Source organism: Cinclus cinclus, chromosome 10 (assembly GCF_963662255.1).
Source record: "Cinclus cinclus chromosome 10, bCinCin1.1, whole genome shotgun sequence".
Taxonomy (NCBI): Eukaryota; Metazoa; Chordata; class Aves; order Passeriformes; family Cinclidae; genus Cinclus; species Cinclus cinclus.
Window position 1 is genome coordinate 20,192,930 of NC_085055.1, and position 22,126 is coordinate 20,215,055.

The 22,126-nt window shown below is 49.6% G+C and overlaps 1 protein-coding gene across 1 annotated transcript; it reads right to left on the bottom strand.

The window, feature by feature from the left end:
* Positions 1–1,870: 1,870 nt before the first annotated feature.
* On the bottom strand, positions 1,871–19,561 carry C10H3orf70 (chromosome 10 C3orf70 homolog). Its single transcript, XM_062498811.1, has 2 exons — positions 19,387–19,561; positions 1,871–2,424 (listed from the first exon to the last, which is right to left on the bottom strand). The coding sequence occupies exons 1-2, from the start codon at positions 19,559–19,561 to the stop codon at positions 1,871–1,873; spliced, it is 729 nt and encodes a 242-aa protein (XP_062354795.1).
* Positions 19,562–22,126: the final 2,565 nt, after the last annotated feature.

Consider the following 22,126-nt stretch of genomic DNA (forward strand, 5'->3'; position numbering starts at 1 on the left):
TCCACTCAGGTTACAATTGAAAGGTTAAATATGAATAAATGCTGTAGGTTTATACATAATGTTTCCTTCTAGCTATGGAACGTGTCTGAATGGTCCAAAGACACCAAAAATGTTGTTAGAAACCATAGTTAGCCAAGAAAGACAATCCCGCCCTTAAAATCAAAATAAATCCTATTTAGTTTTACTACAGCCTTTGTTTAAATGCCCTCAGAAAATCAGAGTATTTTCAGGTGCCTTGTGAGAATGTATCCGTTCATGCAATGGCCCAAGTTCCTCATTTCACAATCATTGCACATTTTTATGTAAGTAATCAAAACTATAAAACCTATTATTTTTGTCTGAAAGTCTAAAAAGTACAGCATTACTTTATATCCACCCATGGAAACTCCTAGACACGCGTATGTGCACAGACACACACTGTTGCCTAAATGTCTTCTAAAGATACTGATTACAAAGTGTATAAAATTGGGAATACATTGTCAGGAAACAGTGAGAGATGAGCCATCCTCTACCACAGACTATAATCTAGGATCAGTCACTAACTGTACACGTTTATACAGCCTTGGATTCACCAGGGATCTCTGAAACGCAAACAACAACTACACAAAGAATGGCAGTAACACTGCAGGAACACAGGAGTTACCGGCTCCAGCTCCAGGGAGCTGCCTGGAATCTGAGCGACATTTTTGTTTCCTTTTAGCGGGGCTGAAACTCAACCTCCTGTGAGACAGCTCCACTACCAGCTGGGTGAGGGACCCCTGCTCCGAACTTGCTCCTGAACTGGGAGTGACTGAGCAGGAGCCGAAGCCTCCTCTCTCCACTAGGATGACCTTAGGCTGTATTTTAATGACCTCATGTGCCACGGAGCCCCTGGGCCACCTCCCAGGGGCATCTCCATGCCGTCCCCAAGCTCTGCCGACACAGTGGTGTGGCTGGTAAAATTCTTTATGTTTAAACTTTGTTAATCTTCAGGCAAATGTAAGCCCTGAGGCCATTTGGTCCTGAGTGTCTGGCACCAAAGAGCCCAGGAGGAGGCAGAGGCGGAGCCGAGGGCGGGTGTTCGGAGGTAGTCGCTTCCTTCGCCTGTCCTGGTACTCCCCAGTCCAGTGTGGTATTGGTTAGATGGCCATGCCCCACCCTCTTCCTGCTCCCCCTCCTGCCCCCCTTCCCAAGATCCAGGCAGAGAAAAGGGACCAGCTGGATTCAGGCAAATCATCCCCCTCCAGAGCAAGACCTGCCTTCTCAGGAGATTTCAGAGCCTGGCCTACCTCAGCAGCTGCTCGGTGCATAGCCTGGAGAAAAGTTGGAGGCACTTTGTGCATTCTCTAGCCTGCCATTTCAACCTGCTGGAAGCGTGGTGCCGACAGCCTGGGAGAAGGGTTGCACCAGCACTAGGGAAGAGGCTGGACAAGGCGCCAGGACAGAGAGATGGGAGGAGCCTCGTGTAGCTGTTTGAGAAAATCTAAGGGCACCTCAGTTTGCTGCTCCAGGCGTGCACCCCCCATGCTCTGAGGGACCCCTGCCAACAACCCGACGGGTGGAAACATCTCAAGTGGCACGTCCTCGTGTGAGAAGTGTGTGGGGTAACCCAGACCAACAAAAGGGCCTATTTCTGCTAGAAAAGTCTTAAGATTTGTCACTACCTTACGTGCAGACGTGGGAGAGCTGATCAGGCTGAGAACGTGTTAAAATTGCTCAGGCTGCTGCTAGTTCACCATATGTAAGTCCTGTGACCACACTCCCATGACAGGAATCTGAAATATCAAGTGCACCGGAAAAAAGGGATTGTCAGAAAAAACAGAAAATAGAAATACTACAAAAGCAACATTACTGAGAAAGAAGTGGACTGAGCCGATGCCGACTTGTGTGGTCACACAGTGGTTTCTATAGTCTCAATCACTTCCATCTCGCACTGCGAGGGCGACAGGAGCGGGCATTCGTCCGGCTCCCAGCTGCTATCCGGGCTGTAATCTTCCTCTGAGCTCAGCTCGGCCACCCCCTCCGTGTCCTCATCACACGACTCCATGTAGTGAACCCCCACCGCGTTGATGCCGGAGTCCTCAGAGCTGGAGGGGGACGAGCAGTGCTCTGTTTTTGGTGTATCGCTCTCCTTTGCGATTAAGGCATTGCGGACGGAGCCGTCATCGGGCTTTGCCCTGTGCGGGGCGGGCGGCTGGCGCTGCACGTAGCACATCTTGCCGTTGATGCACTTGACGCGGTAGTTGTCGATGAACAGGTCGGCGATGGTGCAGAACTGCGGCGCCTCGGGCGGCAGCGGCGGCTGGAACGCGGGAGCGAACTTGAGGAAGTGCTCGGTGAGCGACACCGAGATCTGGATGGTGTTGGGGGGCTCCCGGGGGCGGACGGGGATCTCGGTGCTGGGGAGCTGCTCCACGGGGGTCATGGGCTGGTAGACGTATTTACCTGTGGGGACACAGAGGAGCAGCGTTTAAAGGTTGTTGTCTTGGAGTTTCTACAGAAGCGGTGATGTTGGCACTCTTGGACACCCCAACAGTTCCCTGCTGGCAGCAGCTGCTACTTCTCTCGTGGCCTCTCCAGGTATGGATCCTCTGACACAGAATGCTGCAGGTAACCACAACCTCCTGTACCCCAGTGCTGCTCCCCTCCCTGTCCCTGCCTTGAGGACAGCTGTAGGATATTACTAACTCTGGAGAATTTACTCCAGGGGCACAACTCCACAGCCAAGAAGCGGGAAAGATGCTAGGTCTGCCCACCCCACCTTCTAGGAGAAAGAAAACTGACAAGATTCTCAGAGGCTTTTTTCCTTCCACTGAACGTAACATGTAAGTTCTAGCTTACATCTTTGCTACAATGATCAAAATTTTATTATATTATTATTATTCCAGTGTGTGTCTCCTTGCTTGTGATTCCATGCTCTTTGTTTCTGGGGACTAAATCGTGTTTTTCCATATAATAAACCAGAAGTTCATACATGACTACAATTAGAATTTTAAGGCAGAAAATAAGAGAATTTCCAAGCTATAGAAATGCTTTTGGCATCTCGATTATCCGGTTAAGTAGTAAGAAAATAGGATTATGTTGGTTATATTGAGCAGAACAAAGTGTGAACTGAACATCTTCACTAACAGAAATAAATAAGAGAGCAGAAAATTGGGACTATGTCAGGAAAAACCGAGAAACCCGAGGCTATGCCTAAGACTCTAAAATGCTGCATTTTATTTGCATGAAGCCTCTGAAAGATTCATGTCTCCCCAGGGGCTCATCCGCTGGGAAAGCACATATTTCCAGAAGCCTTGTGAGGGGTGGGGCTGTAGGAAGTTCTGCTGCACGCGCTGCACATCCTGCTTTGCGCAGGCAGCAAATATATCAAAGCATGGAGGGGCTTCGTGGGTGCTTGGAGCTCTCCAGGTGAGGGGCTCCTGCATTAAAGAAGGCTGAGTGCTCGTGTGTTCCCAGCTCAGAGGTAGACGCAGCCTTTCCCCCTGAATTCCCCATTCCTTTGGGGCATTGCAGAATGGCTCACGTTGGGAAGGACCTTAAAGATCACGGAGTTCCAATCCTCCTGCTGTGGGCAGGGACACCTCCGACTAGACCAGGACGCTGCAAGCCCCAGGGAAGGGCTCGCTCCCCCTGCAAAGCCTCTCTACAGTAGAAAATCCCCTCTCCGAGGCTGGGAATCCCTCGCAGCCCTGGGAAGAGCTCTGTCGGCGATGCCGGCGCTCCGGGGCCCACGCACAGCCTGTGCTCTGCCAGCTCCAGCGCGTCACCGGCAACCTCGAGCGCCGGGAAGGCTTTTCCCACCCCGCAGTGCTGTTGGAAGGGACACGGAGCATGTGAAAGTCGGCTGGGACTTCCAACCTCCGTAGCCCAAGGACAGGGAGCACAGCAGAAAGGCCACAGAACCACAGGAAGAGCTCTGGAGAGCAGGAGAAGTTCCAGGCACGACGAGGGGAAAGCCCACCCGGCTGCCACGGGAGGAGAGCGCAGACAGAGCTGGCAGCAGAGGGAAGTGTGTGAATAGCTTTGACCAGCTCCCCTCGAATACCTCATCCAGTGTTTTCTCCCTACGATCTGTGCAGTGGCAATTGTTAACAGAGCCACGGGGAAAGCTCAGTGACAACTACTCAAGCTTTTCTCCTGTCTGCTTACGGCTGGATGACAGAAAGCACAAAGCCATCCTCTCCACTTGCCATCTCTTTACCATTGTGTAGCTCCTAAACCTGCTGTGACTCAGAGGGATGAGTGCTGGCATCCAGCAGCCACAGGCAGAGCACAGCTCTCACTCCTCCAGCATAGATCCTTGATTCTGGTGGTCTCTGACCAATGGGATCCCTCAAATCTTGTGGACAGAACTTCCCAAGGAAGCTCCTTACCCTCACAGCCACAGCAGCAGCCCACAGCTTCCTGCCATCTGTTGCTTCCCAGAAGTCCTTCTGTGAAATTAGTGAACATTAAATATGCCACTGCCTTGCAAAGCCCCACAGCTAATGATTACTGTGCTGCTGGCTGGGATAGTGTCTGATAAATTCAGCTCATGGAAACTGAAGTGCAGCCTGCCCTTGCCTGAAACCATGATGCTCTATTTATCCATAGATTTGGAGTGGTTCTGTGTGGGCTCCTTTGACAACCAATGATAAAATAAAACCAAATACTGGCAAAAAAAACATTTCTTCAGTTCAGTTCTATGCCACCTCTATTTGAAGAGTCCAAGGAAGGGTCCAGTGAAGATTTTACCAGGATGAAGAAAAAAAGGTGTCTGTACAACAGGACTTCATTTTTCCACTTAAAGCAGCCACCACGTGCTGGCAGAAGGCTGAGGGATGTTGGGAATAGAAAGCAATGTATTTAAGCCAAGGAAGCTTGCAGCATGGGCATGGAATGGTAAAGCAAAGTTTGACTTTTTTGATGTTTGTTTTTCCCCTTTTGGGAAAAGAAGAGCAGCAGTGGCTGGGTCAGCCAAGGAGTTGCTGGGAGCTCAGCTGGTTGTTTCTCCAGTGCAGCCACACACAGCGGCTCCCTGCGTGTCTCAGGACTGCCTTGCTGGCACTAATTTCAGGGCAGGAACAAGGAGTGTCCATTCCCTCAGCACAGGAGGTGAGAGCCTGGCTGTGTGACCCCACAGGGGTTGAAATGCTCCTCATGTTCCAAGGACAAGCTCTGCCAGGGTAAAGCAGGAACCAGCCAACACACAGCAGAGAATTTTCTATGTTAACTGATTTGTACATTCCTTTAGAATTCTGGTATGAGTTTGTCAAGGCTTAGCTGGTTTTAGAGGCAATTTTAAACAGATTAAACATGACCAGGTGCTCAGAACTGGGACTGTCAGAGTGAATCATGGACAATGCTGTGCTCCCATCCTTGCTTACCACTCCTCACCCCACATAACATGGAAACACAGCCACGATACAGCCTATGAAAAATAAATGCAGAAATTAGAAATAAGGTTGCCCTCCACCCCTACAGCTTGCAGAAGTGCCAGGCTTTTTCACTAGAAATGCCTCTAGAAGCACGAGTCCCCAGGTTCTCTTATACTCCATCTCAATCTGATCAAATACCCGTGGAAATCAACAGCAATATTTTTGCTGACTCTGAACAGTGGGCAACAATCTGTGATAAAACAGTACTTTAAGCACCCATTGTGCTCCATCCCATCTAATATACTAGCTCAAAACTTATTGCCTATTTATTCCAAGTCGCTGAAGAACTCTGTGACTGTGCTGTGCTGATGAACACTGTAAATGACAGTGTTCTGCACAAATACAGATGCCACACAAGGCACTGCGTCCAAAGTTGTTTCCTGGGTCACTTCCCCAGCACTGCCTATGCTGAAGGTGGTCAAGGAAAAATACTGCACGTTGTCAAACATGTATCCAAAAATCAAACTCCAAATCCTGTGAAAAGAAATTTGCTGCATTTGCAGAAGTTTGGGAAGTTATTGTGCACTTTAAGAGCTGCTTTGAAGAGGTGTCACAGTTCTGGCTCTCCACTTCCACCACCATACCAAAAGGGCTTAGGGGAAACAAGAGCCTGCTCCTCTCCTGGAAACAGTGACTGTGTGAAATCAGGCTCTCCCAGAATGACTGCCATGGTAAGTCTAGGTTGTCCTTGACAGCCACTGGCTGACAGGTGAGATGATGAAATGAGAGATCCAGAAACAGCTCTATAGGCTACACTTAACCATTTGTCCCCCGAGCCTGCTCCGTGCTCAGGGCATTATTCCCCCACCAACACTGCTCCTTTGTGTGACCCCTCAAAATGACAGTAGCCTGTGCACAATGAGAAAGGGACAATTGTTTCTCCATTTCTTCTGCTGGCCCTTGTGCCAGCACACAAACCAAATCCTCAGGGACCTGGCACACACTACAGCCAACACACAACTACAGAACAGCTATTTAACTATGTCCAAGGAAATGAGTGCTGGGCAGTGCTCATGTCCCTGTTGCTCTGTGCACAGGAATAGGATTTCTACTGCCAAATCAGATGGATGCTGTTCCCCAAAGCTTTGGCTCTGTGCCTCCAGTGAGCTTGCCAGCAGGCTAAGGCAGGATCCAGCAGAGCAGGGAGCTCTATCATCACCTGCACATCTCCAGCAAACTGAGGCAACTTGGAATTTTTTTTATGTTTGTGGCACTAATAACCAGAACTATGTGGCTGATTGACCGGAAGCTGTATTATAGAGCCTCCTGCTTCCAAAACCCCAAATCAAGCCTTGAGAAACAAGCCACGAGGTCATTTCTCTCTGTTTTTTTTGCTAATTGGGCAGTCTGCATGCATCCTCACCAAACAGACACAAAAGAGCAGCAATTTCTGTGGCTAATACAAATAACCATGAAATAAGCAGAGGTGCGGCTGGAAAATTTTCTTTTCCACTTCTCTCTATCCCAGTATTCTGGTTTATCTCTAACACCCATTAACATGCTTGACATATCGGAGAAAAATAAAGTCCAGCTTTCAAGAGAGAGGTTTTTCCTAACAAATTCTCAAATTTTACCCTCTCAAAAGGAGAACTTAGTCCTAATAAATAACACCATGAATTGCACTGCACTTCAGAAAAGGGTGAGAGAGAGCTGTGGATCTTATGAGTCTAAGTCAGCAATACATACCATGGATATTTGTTCATATGCAAGGCATTTAGACACCTATTAGCTGAAAGATAAAAGCTTTTTTCATATGTATTCTTCCCCCTGCAGCTGCTGGAACAAATATTTCTACAGCTTCCCATCTGCCAGCTCATCTATCTCCAAAAATCAGCAAGGTTATCGGAGACCTGCTACTTGCAGCTGTTGAACGTGACCTGGCTCAGCTTAGGAGCTGCTCCTGTGTGGGCTCAGCATTTGTGGAAATCCCAAGCAGAGGTGGGCTGAAGGTGAACTGGCTCTGATCCCAGTGGAATTCTGTGCCTTTGGCTGTGGTGGATGCTCCAGAGGGGCTGGAGCTGTGACCCCAGGGCACAATCTATGGCTGCTACAGGCCCCAGTGAGGGTGTTGAGGGATGTGTCCTGTTCACCAGTGGGGAGCTGGTCCCCAAATACTGGTGACTTGGTGCTGCCTGAACATACACCTGTGTAACAGCACCAGTGATCCCCCCCTTGTGAAGTCCAGTGGGATTATCACTCCAGCTCTGCCAGACTTTGCTATTGCTGCTCACAACCCTGCCAAAAAATTCAGCTCACATGGGAGGGGAATTGGTCCCACTATGAAGAACATAAAAATCCCCTAATTAAATACCACACCGCTCTGAAGGAGTGAAGGCAAAGGAAGCATTCATAATGCATGTGTGACAGGAGACAGCGCTGCCTCAGAGGGGTTCTGCATTATTCCAAGGACAGCTCCCTGCACAGCTGTTCTGTGTGTGGAAACCTTGGGGATGAGCTTCTCCAGCAGTGGCTTTCCTCACAGCAAGAGAGGGAGAACAACCAAGCGCTCTCCTGGCAGCGCTTGTTCCGCATTCCTGGGTGTGGCAGGGGAGCCCAGCCTGGCTGCTGGGGAAGCACGGCGGGGATGGCAGCACTCTGCTGCCTACGGAAGCTGCCTGGCAGGCGGTGACAGCTCCGAGCAGGAGCGCTGCCCTGCTGCTGGCCTTGCCACAGTGGCCCCAGGGCAGTACAAATGTTGTCACATCCACCTGGGTTTCCAGGGCCCCCCAGGCAATGGATGGCGCAGGTTCACCAGCCCAGCCTGAGGGCACGGGAAGGAACCAGGTAGGGATTCACGGCTGGCACAGCAGAACCTTGGGGCAGGGCAGGGTTTTCTTCCTTCACAGACTAAGGCACATCCTGGACAGGTTTATGGAGGGCACTTGGCATCCTCAGCCTGCTGGAGGTGCCCACCACACCGGTTGTTGTGCCCAGCAGGGTAGAACTCCATTGGGAAGTGTGATGTTGGGCTGAGTACCTACCTGGGGTCATGACCTTCCAGTCCTGCCAGCTGAACAGTGGACAAAAGGACTGCTCTGGCTTTCTTCCTCCTCTCTCCAGTAACATGCACAGCTTGGAACAACAAACCCCTGCAAACAAAACTTGCCCTACCCATAAATACTCACCAAGGATTATCACAACTCCAAACTCCACTTAGAGCACAGTACTGACTTTTCCAGAGGGGTGAGAACAAATGGAAGGAGAAACCTGTAGTACATTTACAGATGGCACATGTGAAAAACCCCAGTCTGCACTTCTTCGTGATATATGGAATAGACATCATGTCATATCCAGCAAATCCTCATGGGCTGCATGGCGAACAAAAGATGTGGAATGGGCCACCAGAGGAAATGGAAAACATTTCAGGACACTGAGGCACTTCCAGATTTACAGACTCAAGTAGAGCTGGACTGGGCCATGGGTTATAAGGCGTAACTGAAATGACCGTCCACCTTGAAGAAGCCTCTTATATATAGATATGCAGCACTTCAGTGCAAGTGATACTTCTGCCTTGCACTTTGTCCAGACAACTTTGAAAAAGCACTGAGATTGCTCAAACAAATTTCTAGTCTGGGGAATGCAAACAGAACGTTCCACATAGCTGCAGGAATTCTGGCAGAACTAGAAGGCCCAGTAAGGGATCACAGCAGAAACTCTAAGGGCACAAATCAACTCAGCAACGGAACAACAGAAAAAGCAGCCACGCACCAGGACCTGAGCAGGCTGGAAGTGCAGCAGGAAGGGCTGGCAGGCTCTGCCCTAACAGAAATGTATCACTGCAAACAGCTCCATCTCAAGAGAAGCGCCTCTATCGGAGCACTAATGAATCCATCCTGTTCCAGACCCCATCCAAGCACAAAGAACCATCCCAGCAATGTTTTGGCAGTGGCTGCCTAGGAGCAATTCCATACAGCTGCCAGCTCTCTCTCTCCTGTGGAGGTGTTCCTTCCCTGCTGTACAGCCAGACAGCTGTGCCAGCCCCTGACTCAACGCTTTTCACAGGAAACCAGCAAAGAGGGGGGGAAAAAATCAGGAAGTTTTCCCCATCAAATTTGTATTTTAATGTGCTTTTGTCTTGATCTGTTTTAAATACAGAAAGTATCATGACAGTACATGCTGTGAGCTGTCTAAGCCTTTGAGGAGTTTCTGTGCATGCAAGTTTAAGAGCAGGTAACGCTTAAATGCAAACAGACCCTGGAGCTTCCTCCATCATCCCTGATCTTTACTCTCATTGCTTACAAGGATTTACTGGACATAAAGAAAAAGCAACCCTGAAGGCTTGAGAGATGCAGCCATAAAGCCTCCTAAAGGGTCTGTATTTGCTCACTAACCATTGTAAGGGAACAGAGCATTAACACCCAACAAGGCAGTGAGCAGCAGCACATTCCATGTGTGTGTTCTGGAGATCTTTCCTTCCAGTATCTGCAGAATGTCACCCATATCGCAGGTGCTACTCACCCCAGCTCCATGCTGGGTTCCAAAAACATGGAAGCACAGGCATGGAAAGCATGGCACAGCCCTGGTTACCTCTGCCAGCACAGCAGCTGGGCAACACTACCCATGGATATTCATCCTCATGTTGGAGGATATTAATCTTCCAAGCATCCCTTCCAAACCCACCCCCAAAGGCCAGAACAGCCACTTCTTACACATTCCCCTGAGAAATTATATCCCCCAAGTTACACTAGATATTTTTAAAATTCAGTAGAGAAAATAGCAAAAAATGGCTTAGTGCTAAATATTTATTCTACAACCCCATCCCTGTGCACCATCTGCTCAAGCTTCAGCAGCCCATGGTTTCCATGCAGCCAGGCAGTGTACTGACAGGGAAACAAAGCAACAGAAGCACAGCTTCATGTCAAACTATCCAGAAAACCATGGCATTGCCTGGAAATCAAAGGGACTGAAGACACAAGATCCAGTTGTCTTCCAGGTGTGTGGTACGTGCTGCGGGGGGGGGGCACCCTGAGCCTCTGCATATGATGGAATGCTTTCTTGGGAATTCTCAAATAAGCAGAAGAGCTCACCAGGTCCTTGAAGGAAAAGTCCTCTCTAAAGACCTGTACTCTGCACCCCCAGGGGACAGCTGGGGCAGGAGATTGGGTTTTGCAGCTTGGAATAGACACATCTCTGTGGCCACAGTGTTTTCCTGGTGGCTGATGGGAGAAACAGTGGCCCATGGGCTGTGCTGTACCTGTGCTGATCCCTTCCTGTGGCCAGAGCCCAGGACCTCCTGCTGGCACATCATCTGTGCAGTGGCTGTGTGGGAGCAGGAGCCTTCAGACTGGACAACACCATGTTCTTCAGCTTCAGTGCTGGGAACAGGGTCCCTATTCCCAACACACTCTTTTAACCCTCATCCCAGTGCTGTTCCTGGTGCCTCATGCACATCTCCATTCACACACCATTCAAACCAAGCTGTTTCTATCACAAGACTCTAGAGAACCCATTTCTGGGGATTTTAAAGGACTGCTCTCCCACATTGAGCCATTGTGTGACAAAGTGCCACTGCAGGCAAGTGACTCGGAGCACCTGAACAGTGCAGATGGGAGCACAAACAGCTCTCTGCTGTGGCAGGATGAGCCAGTGCTGGCAGAGGTGAGAGCATCACCTTCAGCCTTACATCCAGAGAGTCAAGATCCCACAGGACCAGCTGTGGAGAATTGCTCCTGGAGCAGCAGATCAAGGCACAGGGAAGAAAAACAAAGCAAAAGGTGAGTGTCTCCTTCCACCTGCCCTGCCTACAGCTGGGCTAAAGCTGGTGGACTTCAGGAAGGCTGCAAGAGCTAGTCAGTCCACCCTGGCACACGTGATGCTGTCCCAACCTTTCACCAGGAACCAAGGGTGTGAGGAATGAGTGAGTGAGTGCATGCGTGCAAGCACCTGGAGTGGGGCTCAGGCTCGAAAAAGCACTGAAATCCAACCAGGCAGCTCCGAAGGGTGGAACAGCCAGGCACCCTGCCTGCAACAGTTACAGGTGTCCACCAGCGTCATGTGTGGCAGGGAGAGGGACAGACAGAGCCTGGCACAGGACTGGGCACAGCAGGGAGTGATTTCAGGGCTGGGTGCAAGCACACAGCCAAACAAGCAGCTTCGAGAGCAGACGTGTGGGCTCTCGAGCTCCGCAGCCAGCACTGAGAACAAGAATACAAATGCATGCCTCTTGCTGAAATTGTTTTACAACGTAGGTTACATATAAATTCCAACTGTTACATGGCCTAAATTAAAGTATGGCTATGTTAAAAACAAGGCCTAGTTGCCAAGCAATCAGTTTTCATTTTCCCAGTAGGTTTTTGATTTCCATCTATGTGAATATACTCAACTATTGGCAAAAACACCTCCAAATTGCACGAACTGCACTTCTTGAGTTCTGTGATCAGTCACTACATAAAAATTGATTAGTGGAAGAATCAAAGCCATTATGAAAACATACTCTGTATCTTGTGGGCAGATAAATTCATGGAGGTGCTGGAAGAAAAACCACAACACATTAAGCCAGGGTCACTTTATATGCAGAGAGAGAGATGCTGTACCTGGAATCCAATCTAGTGTCAAACAGCTTTTGCATTAGTATAAGCTTCTGCCATCCATCAGCAGCTAAGCCTACACTGTCACAGCTCTCGAGAATTGGGGAACATCTTATACTGTTTGTGAGTAAAGCATTTTGCTTTTTATTCTTTATAGAAACACAAATTTCTAGTAGTGCCACAGCAGTGTGCAGAAATAAGTGACCAAGACTAGCAGTGAGTCATGAAGTGTAGAGCACTGGTTAAATTGAGAGCCATTACATAAGAACACCCCAAGATGCCCCTGCTCTACAAGCCCAACTCTGCTGGTTGCAACAACACCAGTGGTGACAAAATGTGTTCTTGATGAGCACACAGGTGCTGCCAGGAAATTGGAGGTCCTGTGCCAAGCACCTGAGGGACCTCTTCAGTGCTCCCAGCAGACCTGAGCAGTGCCAGCTCTGCAGACCTGCAGGATGGAAGGCACAGCGAGGACAATCTTGTGACTCAGTCTCATGGGACAATGCAAGGCTGTGACCACAGGCTGTCGTTTAAGACCCATGAAACATCCATCAAGAACCACAGAAGGAAGGATGATGTGACAGCAGGCACTTTTGTATCGGGCACTGGCATTAAGCAGGCTCGCAGATCCAGGCTGGCAAACAGATTCCCTCACCTGCGGAGTCCAGGAAGGAAGCCACACGCTCACCACAGGCACTTTGCTCCATGCAGATTTTATCTTTAGGCTGTTCCTCTGCAGAGACAAAAGTGCCAGCAGCCTCTCACCAGCAGGAAGCCCTCTGAGCAGGAGCACAGGCCCAGCCCTCACCGTGCAAGGTTCAGGATACCCTGAATTCACAGACAAACCCACCAGCTGACAAGACACAAGATTAATGAACTTTTTCTTCAGAAGTACTTGCTTCTGGTAGGAAACATCCCTAGCCTTGTCTTCAGGCTTCACAAAACCAGCACTTAACCCTTCATACAACCACAGAGGAAAGGTGTCAGTTACCTGCCTCTATCAGAGGCTCTTACCAGCAGATCACTGAGTTTGGAGTAAGCTGATAAAATTCTTTGTGAATTATGCCTCTCAGGTGGACAGCTTACAAAACAACCTCATAGTCATGCATGCCAAAGAGTTTCTGACTAGCAGGAAGTGTTTTGGTACATAGGTGTCTTTTTCTTAGACTTTTGGAGAAAGAAGTGCAGTGATTTCTGTTCCATCACACATGAACTGTACAAGAGTTAGTCCTATGAGACACATGAAGCAAGTAGCCTGAATTCAGATTTTCCTGTGGTCTAGTTCTGCTAAGTGATACCCGGGCCTTTGTTAATGGTAACAGAACATGTTATTAACATGTCTCTAAACATTATAGTAAGGATTCAAAATGAATGCCAGCACGTTCTTCCAGAGGTGCAGACATTTCCACAGAGTACAAGGAATTGACACATGTGGGTTGTCTTATCAATGGTACATTCATACTGTGATTTCCAGATTATAACTAAAACCTGAGGCCCAAAATCCCATCCAGGTCTGGGATGCTGCACCCATAAAAACTGGCAGTGTTTTCCCTCAGAGTAACACTTCAGAATAAATTAAGCTGACATTCTTTCCTTGGTTGTGTACAGCTTAGTGAAACGAAGCTGGAATATCATAGCTCTTCAAAATACAGGTGAAGAGAAGATCTTGCACAGCCACAGGCAACAAATCCTCATTAAAAGTCTTTTCCCATTACAAGCTGCAACATCCACCTTTCTGCAGCTTCTGCCTGGCACTCAGCATAATGCCTTGCTCCGTGCACAAACATTCTGTGTGGATACATGGACTTAACAGGATGAATGTTCAAATCCTTTTCAGATCAGAAGTAAATTAAAAATGCCTATTTGTCCCAGGATTTGTGGTCATTCTTCCTCTAGAGAGGAGAGCTGTGTTTTCTGGGAATTCTCAGCCCTAATGCTCCTAGCCCCATGGCTCCATTCCGCTTTAGACAAGAATTTTCCATGAAGAAAAATGTATGAGCTCCTCCAAATACTCAGACTTTCAGACAAGCATGCTACAACTCCCTTTCCCTGTTTATCTAACAAATTCATCATCAGGATATAGTTTTGCCCTGTGGAACAGTACTGCTGGAAATTTAAGTTGCCATCAGCACTGCCAGGCTGCCTGCTTCCAGTCCCCATCACCATCTGCAGACAGGGACACACAGAGCACTGGAGCACTGCGTCCCTTCTGCTCTTTCCTGGATGTGGAAACGAGTTTTGCAGCTACCAAAAACCAACATAAGGAAAACCCACTGGAGTGAGAGGAAGGCTTTTGGAGATGTACAGTGTATGCTGTGCTGCAGAGCACCCCAGGGCTGTGGCTGCTCCTCTAACAAGCAGGGACTGATAGACACTGGCTGCAGGCAGGCACAGCTCCTCTTTAGATGCCCAAGCCCTATGAGGATGCACCTGAATTCCTCCCATTCCATCTCAGCTCTCTTACCAGCTCTGTCACAGGAAAGCATGGCTCCCTCACTGATTCTCACAGGCAGACTGGGGTCAGAATAATTACATGGGCTTGGGAGACTGTGAGATCCCCTGCTGATGGCTTCTGTCACTGGAGAGGGGGAGACACCTTGGAAATGCTGCTGGTGTGTACAGAGATATTGAAATGCGGCACACATCACTGTGTGAAAGGGGAAAATGCCTGTACCTGGGCCAGGTGTGTACCTGCCAGAGAGCAGGCAGGAGCTGCCATGAACACATATCACACCTTTCTCCCTGAAAGAGGTTTAATCCAGGATGGCCTTGACAGAGAACTTTCACCGGCTTTGTGCGACAGACAACAAATGCTTTCATTTTAAAATGTTATAAAAGAAAACCACTGGTGATTCAAGCAGAGAAGAATGTGAGGAGCAGTACTGGCTCAGAGCACACCCAGGTGCAGTGACTGTGCTGATTTGCCTCGCTCCCTGGCTGCAGCTGTGGGCAATGGAGAAGGGATAACCCCTCCTCTGTCCAGCACACCGCTGGGACTGATGGTACCCCAGCCACAGGGACTGTGCCTCTGCAGGGTGCCCTCAGACACTGGGAGAAAGGAATGTAGCTCTGAGAGCCAAGAGAAACCCTGGCCTGCCTGTTCAGGTGAAAAACAAATGTAAACATACTCTAGCTCTACATTCCCAGAATATTGCTAGCATGGCACAATTCAGAGAAGCCCTTCTCCCTGAAACCACCCCGAAAATACATGCCCTTTATGGCATGCCACCCATCACACAAACCCATTTTCTCCTCTTGGCTGAAAAATGACAGCTCCTTGATCTCTTGCCAGGCCTGCCTGACCTCATGCAGAACCTGCCAGGTCTGGCTGCAAACTCCAGCTGAACAGTGCCATGATTTGTGACGTATGCCAGGGAGTAGGAAACTAATACAAGGCACACCTGCAAGTGCTATCCACCACCTAGCAAACTGCAGGGCTGGGGGAGCCAGGTGTATTTTTAAAAACCTTTCCTTCCACCACCATCTTGTTCCTTGCCTAAGCCTGGTAACTGTTCTCTTCCTGGCCACCCGACAGAGATCTCGCACTTTCCCCATGCTTGGTTTGTTTTCTTGTAAAGGTTCCAAACAGCTGAACCTGTAAAAGTGGTGAAATGGAAATTTATTTTCTACATTTAATTTTCTATATAAGATATGCAAGAGGCTTTAAAGAGCTAAAAGCCTGCTCTTTTGATGCTGAATCAGGGGTGAAAAAATCGTAGAAAGGCTAATACAAGGTGGCACAATTACTGTCCATTGATGCAACTGCTGTGGAACCACGATTCATCATGTATTATTGATAATTGCAGCATAATGTACCAAGGGGTTTGCAGGGTGTTTAACAGAATGCAAGATATTCAGATTACAAATGAATCCAGTTGCAAGAGAATGCTCTTAATTGTATCAAGCATGATGCCTTCTCTCACAGTTGATTCTTAGTAAGTAAAATTAGCAAAGTGCAGTCAAAGTCCTGCTGTCAGGTCAGGACACATACAGCCCCGAGGACCTGATCCTTTCTGACATAAGCAGGTATCACCTCAGAGCCAGCAGCCTCACAGCCAGCATCAGTGCAAATCACAGCTGCAGTGGAAATCCCGAGGTGAGGAAAGGGAACCAGGCACCTTGCTGCAGACCTGCCTCTGGCATGTTTTCTATGGCCCTGGAAAAAGTAGATCAGAGTAATTTAAGGCTCTCAGCTTGCATCTAATAAACAAAACCTTGCAAGGCTGTCAGAGGGGAAGGGAGGAAAGTGAACAGGGGCCTGCCACCCTGGCGAAAGGAACGTATGCAGGGCACAGAGCAAGCAGGAGAAACGTGTAGTGGGACAAACACAGAGGCTGAAGTCAAAAAACACCTCCTGGGCCAACACCTTCCCTGCTGGGAAAAGGACTCTGAGGCTTGAGCCCTCATCCTGCTTCCATGTGGAGACTGGAGTGGCACAGCCTCCTGGCAGTACCCAGGGGAGCAGGGTTGAGGACAGCTACGGCAGCAGCCTCCCATCCCAGCCTCCCCAGGCACACCCATCCTGCACGCTTTTCATGCACCTCTTTTGGAGGCTGTACCTGGGTTCAGAGCTCCCCACACACAGGAGCGCATTAGAGAAACACCACACTGGGAAACCTGCTCACGACTGAGCCCGAAACAGACTGAAAAGGACCTAAAATAAACTCCAGGCTTAGACACAGAAGTCCTACAGGCAGGCAGGGCAGCTGAGGCTGTCAGAGCTGTTTGGACACACCAAACAATCTCTGATCTCCCTGGCAGCTATTATTGCCATTTTATGGACACAGAAACATCTGAGGTAAAGAGAGCGCCTACGGTGCTGCTCACTTCCGAGCATGCCAACCACAATGGCTTTGGGGAATTCAGACTGGCTTCTTTCTCAATTATTCCTTCCGTAGCCAAGTGGCTCTGCAACGCTAAATTGCTCCTGTCACTGAAGTAAGCAGATGTGATCCTGAATACACATGAGGAGACAATCTACTCATCATGGCATGGTGAGTTTTTGTAATTTTTCAGCGTAAGTGCACTTTAACTGAGTTGACATTCTCCAGGACCTTGGCCACTGATGGAAAATAATACTTCAATGGCCCTTTTAATTGTTCCTGTTACCCAATAAAGCTCTTAAGAGTCACAAAAAAGCACTTTCAAGAACCCTCTGAGGATTCCCAAGTCAGTATTACAGCAGTGTGTTTATGCAAGGTATCTCCCAATGCTGTTTAATTACATCTCTGACCTCTATACAATTTCCCATTATAGACCTCATTCTTACCCCTTTTAAGTCCAACTCAACTCATTCCACAGGAGCAGGATACAAAGATATCCTTAGCTTTGAAATTTGCATTAGGAAATGAGGAGCAAGAAGGGAGCACGCTTCACCATGGCTTTCAGAAGATTAAACAAGGCAATGAAGTGTGTGACTTCCTTTAAAATCTTCCATTTAAAATCCTGATTTCATGAGGCAAAAGTATCTTAACTTTTCCTCAGCCATAAAGGAGGAATTGAGAAGGAAGTCTGTACTTCTTAAAATGCTATAACTATTTTTAAATTTTTTAATTGCCACACAAAAGCAAAGGGTCAGATGGGATCTCAAGTGGTCTTTCCAAGAGGGAAGCAGCTCCATGTAACGCCTACGGGACACCAGTCTAAGCCTTCCCTGAAGCTTCTCACCTTCTCAAGTACTCTGTTCCCCTGCTGCATTTCTCTTTCTAGTTATGATATTTTCCCATATCCAAACCTAAACTCTCCTTGTCACAAGTAAGAGATACCTGGTTATCTGCCATGTCTGTGCAGAGAAGGACTTGAACACAGCTGCTCTGCAAGGCTACCTTACACTTTGCAAAGCTCATCATCCCTTCCTCCTTCCTCCCTTCCTTTCTCCCTCCTTCAATCTTTTACAGCCCAATCAGCCCTTATTTTTGCACCCCCTTGTAAAGCTAATTTTTCTAAGCTGGTGTCTGTGATCTCCTCCCCAGTTCTCCTACAGCTCTACAAAGTGCAACGCTCAAAGCTCAGCCCATCAGCCTGGTTTCCTCATCACTGAGCTGAAGAGACTAATTAAATTGCACACTTGCCATGCTCCATTTGGTAATGCATCCCAAAGCCAAGGCTGGGGTGCTGGGTTTGGCTTTTCTGCCACACAGACTTCCCACTGCTGACGCACAGGCAGTTTGTGATCCATCCTAATCCCCAGATCCCTCTCTGCAATTACTTCTCCAGGTGTTCCCAGTTCCATCTTTGACTTCCCTATCCCAGGACCATTCCCAGATGATTTTGAGTAACATCTCCAGCTTATAAGCACCACTTTGAGCTCTGATCCTGTACTCCAGAGTGTGCATAAGCTTTTCTGTCTTGATGGTGGCCACAAATAACTGAGACTAGGGAAGTGTTGGGAAGAATCTAGGTCGTAACTTGAGGGCCTTTGTGTTATTGATGAAACACCAGTGAGACACCCCTGTCGCTGTGCAACAGGTGACTGTGGCACCTTCTCACACAGCCAGTTGTGCCACACACTACTCAGGGAAGAGACAGAAGAAAACCTTTTGTCCTGAACTGCTTTCAAATAAATCCCAAGTCAAGGCAAAATTCCTGAAATGCATATTTAATTGATATAGAAGCTTGCATCCAAACAAAAGCTGGCTTTTGGGGCAGCCACTTTTCCCTTTGAAACAAAATTTGCAAAAAGTGCATGTGAAGGGGAAGTCGTGAAGGTGACTAAATTGCAAAGAGAGATGGCAACGGCAATGGATTTAAAAAGAGAATGGGATGTGAGGGATGTTACCAAATAACCCTCACATAAGGGTCCAGTGTTAACCTTGACCATCCAAGCTTTAAGATCTCCAGAACACAGCATGACCCAAGTACATTGCTCCATCACCATTTCCTGACCTCGCATCAACACGCTGCTGGGAAAGCCTGCTCTTCAAGGCTCTACGTGATTAATTATTCATCAAACTATGTTTGGACATCCACAGTTCAATCTCAGCCTCCATGATTAGATACATCAGGATCTTGAATACCGACATGAAAGTCATTGGGCGCCTTTTCACCAGAGTTGGCTCAATACTGGATTTTGAAGCTATCTGCTATATATAGCCTAAAGCAGTTACCTCTGCTCAAAGGGGTTTATGCCTGTAAAAAGAAAACCATTAGCACCGAGAATGAAGTGGTGAGTGCGAAGGACAGCGATGCACAGCCAAATGCATAGTCCACCCTCCGCCCGGCTCACAGGGGCGAGGGGCACTGGGACTCCAGGCCCCGAGAGAACTCTCCGGGCATCGCCGCTGCCGCCCCTACGGGAGCAGCGCCCGAGGTAAGGGTCCCACTGGGGCACGGACAGCTCCGGGGCCGGACGGGACGGGACGGGACGGGACGGGCGGTGAAGCAGTGCGCGGGGACCGACAGGACATTCGGGACAGCCGGGATCGCGCGCCCCCCGCCCGCTCCCTCGCCCCCTCACTCACAGTGACACCATCCCAGGTGGCAGCACCAGTGCAGGCGGAAGCAGCGGCCGTGGCTGTGGGTGGCGCAGAGCGAGAGCCCGTCGCAGGGCTGGAAGTCGGGTCTGCCCGCGCAGCTGCGGGCGAGCGCCTGAGCCTCGTCCAGCTTCTCGCTCTTCGCCGCCGCCGCCCCGCTCATGGCGCCGCCGCTCCGCCCGCAGCCCCCGCGCCGCAGCGGCCAGAGGAAGAGGAGGAGGAGAAGGAGAGGAGGAGGAGGAGGAGGTTGAGGACGAGGAGGAGGAGAAGGAGGAGGAGAAGGCGCCGAGCCGCAGCGGGGACCGCCCGCCCGCCCAGCGCCGCGGGGGCAGCGCCGCGGGCAGGGCCCGGCCGCCCGCCCCGCCCCGCCCCGCCCCGGTTCCGCAGCACCGCCCGCTGTACCCCGATGGCAGCGCCCGGTGGCTCTGTCCGTCGATGGCCGTGCCCTGCGGTGACCGCGGCCCCTCACAGCTGTGTCCGTGGCCGTAGATGGTCGTGCCCTCGATGGCGATGTGCCCTGCTGGCCGTGTCCCGCGATGGCCGTACCCCTCGATGGCCGTGCCCCCCATGGCTGTGTCCCCCGGCTGGGTGGACAGCCCTGCGCGGCGGGGTGAGCCCGGGCCGGTGACCGAGGGCGCTGCCGGCAGCTGTGGGCCGCTGGGACATTTCACTGCTTCCCACTCGCTTGCGGCGGCCGGAGCGCACGGGCGGGAGCGGCCACCAGCCCCGGGCCGGTCAGCCCGGCTCCCGGCAGCACTTCCCCGGCCATGTGGAGCTCCTGTCCAGACACCACCGGGTTTGATAAAGGGGACCCGGGCACCCTGGCACCGGACAGCATCCTCCGGGGAGTGTGGGCAGCAGGCAAGCAGCCTCGATTACGAGCGATCTGGGACGCTCCACGGGCGCTCTTTGCTAGTCCGTGAGACAGGCGGACACAGATCCCCACTGCAGTGCCAGAGCCAATGGAGCAGGACACTGAGTTGCTTGCAAAGCGGCCCGCAGCACAGGCAGGTTTTAGTTGGGCTTTTTTTCATCATGCTACTTCATGTAATTCAGAAACCCATTTCTTTCCAACCGCACAGTGATTTAAAAAAAAAACTGAGAAACTTTGTCTTTCATTTTGTAAAATAATCAGTAGTTATAATTTTGGTTAATAAACGCACGAAAGTGCATTGTTATTTTCCAACAATCATATCTTTAGTCTGAAATCAAAGTTTGGATTTATCTTGAGACATGGCTATATTATTTGTTTCCTAAATGTGGTGGTGGACTTTTTTCCCTGCTATGTTTGAAAGAAAATTGCAGTTTTATTGCTGCTCTGCTCAGCACTGGGAGTTGAAGTCAGCTCTCTGTTAGAACAGAAATCAAATGGTCATTTTCATTGTCCCTTATCTTTGTACAATACCCAATAGCTCTATGTCAGAAACAGTCAAAACATACTTATTTTTCTGTGTTCTCCAGAATATTCCCAGACAGTTCATAATGATGTCTGTCCTTGGACAGATCCCAGAGGTGTCCCTGTGCTGTACACCCTCCTCAAGGTGTGCTGAGAGAACTATTTGCTTCTTGCCAATAAGAAGGGCTTAAGAACAGCCAAGTTGCTGGTGTCTGGCTGTGAACAGCTCCACATTTTATGGGTCAGACCATGGGGTATGGATCATAACTGCAGAGCACAGAATGACACTGAGGCTTTGAACCACCTCTGACTGTGATCTCTGACTTGCAGTGCAGACCTGGTCTCTGCAGTGCTGCTGTCCCTTCCTGCTCATCCATGATCCTCTCCTGCAGCACCTCAGTGCCACATGACTGTGTCCCAGCTGTGCCTTCACTTCCTCACATCTGGAATGGCTACACCATTAAACTCAGCCTATCTGGGAGGAGATGGGTGCCCAGTTGCACTGAGCAGGGGCTTTAAGCCCCCCCTTGGCACGGGTCACCAGGAGTGAGAGATCTTCACAGGCGTGTACATTTTATATGTCTCCAGGGTTTATTACCCTGGAAAGAGAGTATTCTGACACTCCTGGAGGCTTATCTGCCTTTGTTTTGCTGAAATCCCACTGAAATTTTCAAACATTTAGGACCTTGCTCAGCTGTTTGCAAGCAGAGTAGAAACTGATTGCAAATCCAGGTGTTTCTTTGACACTGTCCTAGTGCACCCCTCTTCCCTGGAGCCTGCTAGCAGCAAACGAGGGATGCAGCTCAGCTCCCACGAGAGCCCTGGCTCAAGGAAAACTGACACTTCTATCTGCTGGCACAAAGTCCTTCCTCTCCAGCACTGTCTCACCTCCAAAAGTGCTCTCGGACTAGTCTGGGCTGTCAGATCACTTTCTGTTCAAAAGAAATAAAGAAGGAAGGTAAAGTGGATTACAGAAAGAAGTAGGTGTTTCTGGCAAGACTTAAGAGCCCCATCCGATTTGGGCGTGTGCTGCAGGACAGCACTTCTGAGCAGCCTAAGGCAGGGAGCTCTCTGCCTCCCTTTGAAGGGCCAGTGCTGCAGGGGACTCTGATCAAAGCTAAGGCAATCCTCCCCTTTTGGTGCACTCCCGTTCGCTGCTGTTTTGCACAATGCCTGTGGCTGAGCAGTTAATGGAGGCATCTGCTGCACTGGCAGAGTTCACTGACTTAATTAAAGATATCTAACAATCCTGCAGCTGCATGAGAGAGGCCACGGGTAGTCGCAGGGCCGACACCGAACCTCCTCAGAATGAAAGCAAGCACCCTGCTGTGC

Bases quoted from the DNA above. Each gene is read 5' to 3' on its own strand.
- C10H3orf70 (XM_062498811.1), bottom strand. From the start codon at position 19,561: ATGAGCGGGGCGGCGGCGGCGAAGAGCGAGAAGCTGGACGAGGCTCAG. The intron at 2,425-19,386 runs GTGAGTGAGGGG...GTGTCCCCACAG, and splicing joins CCACCTGGGATGGTGTCACT to GTAAATACGTCTACCAGCCC.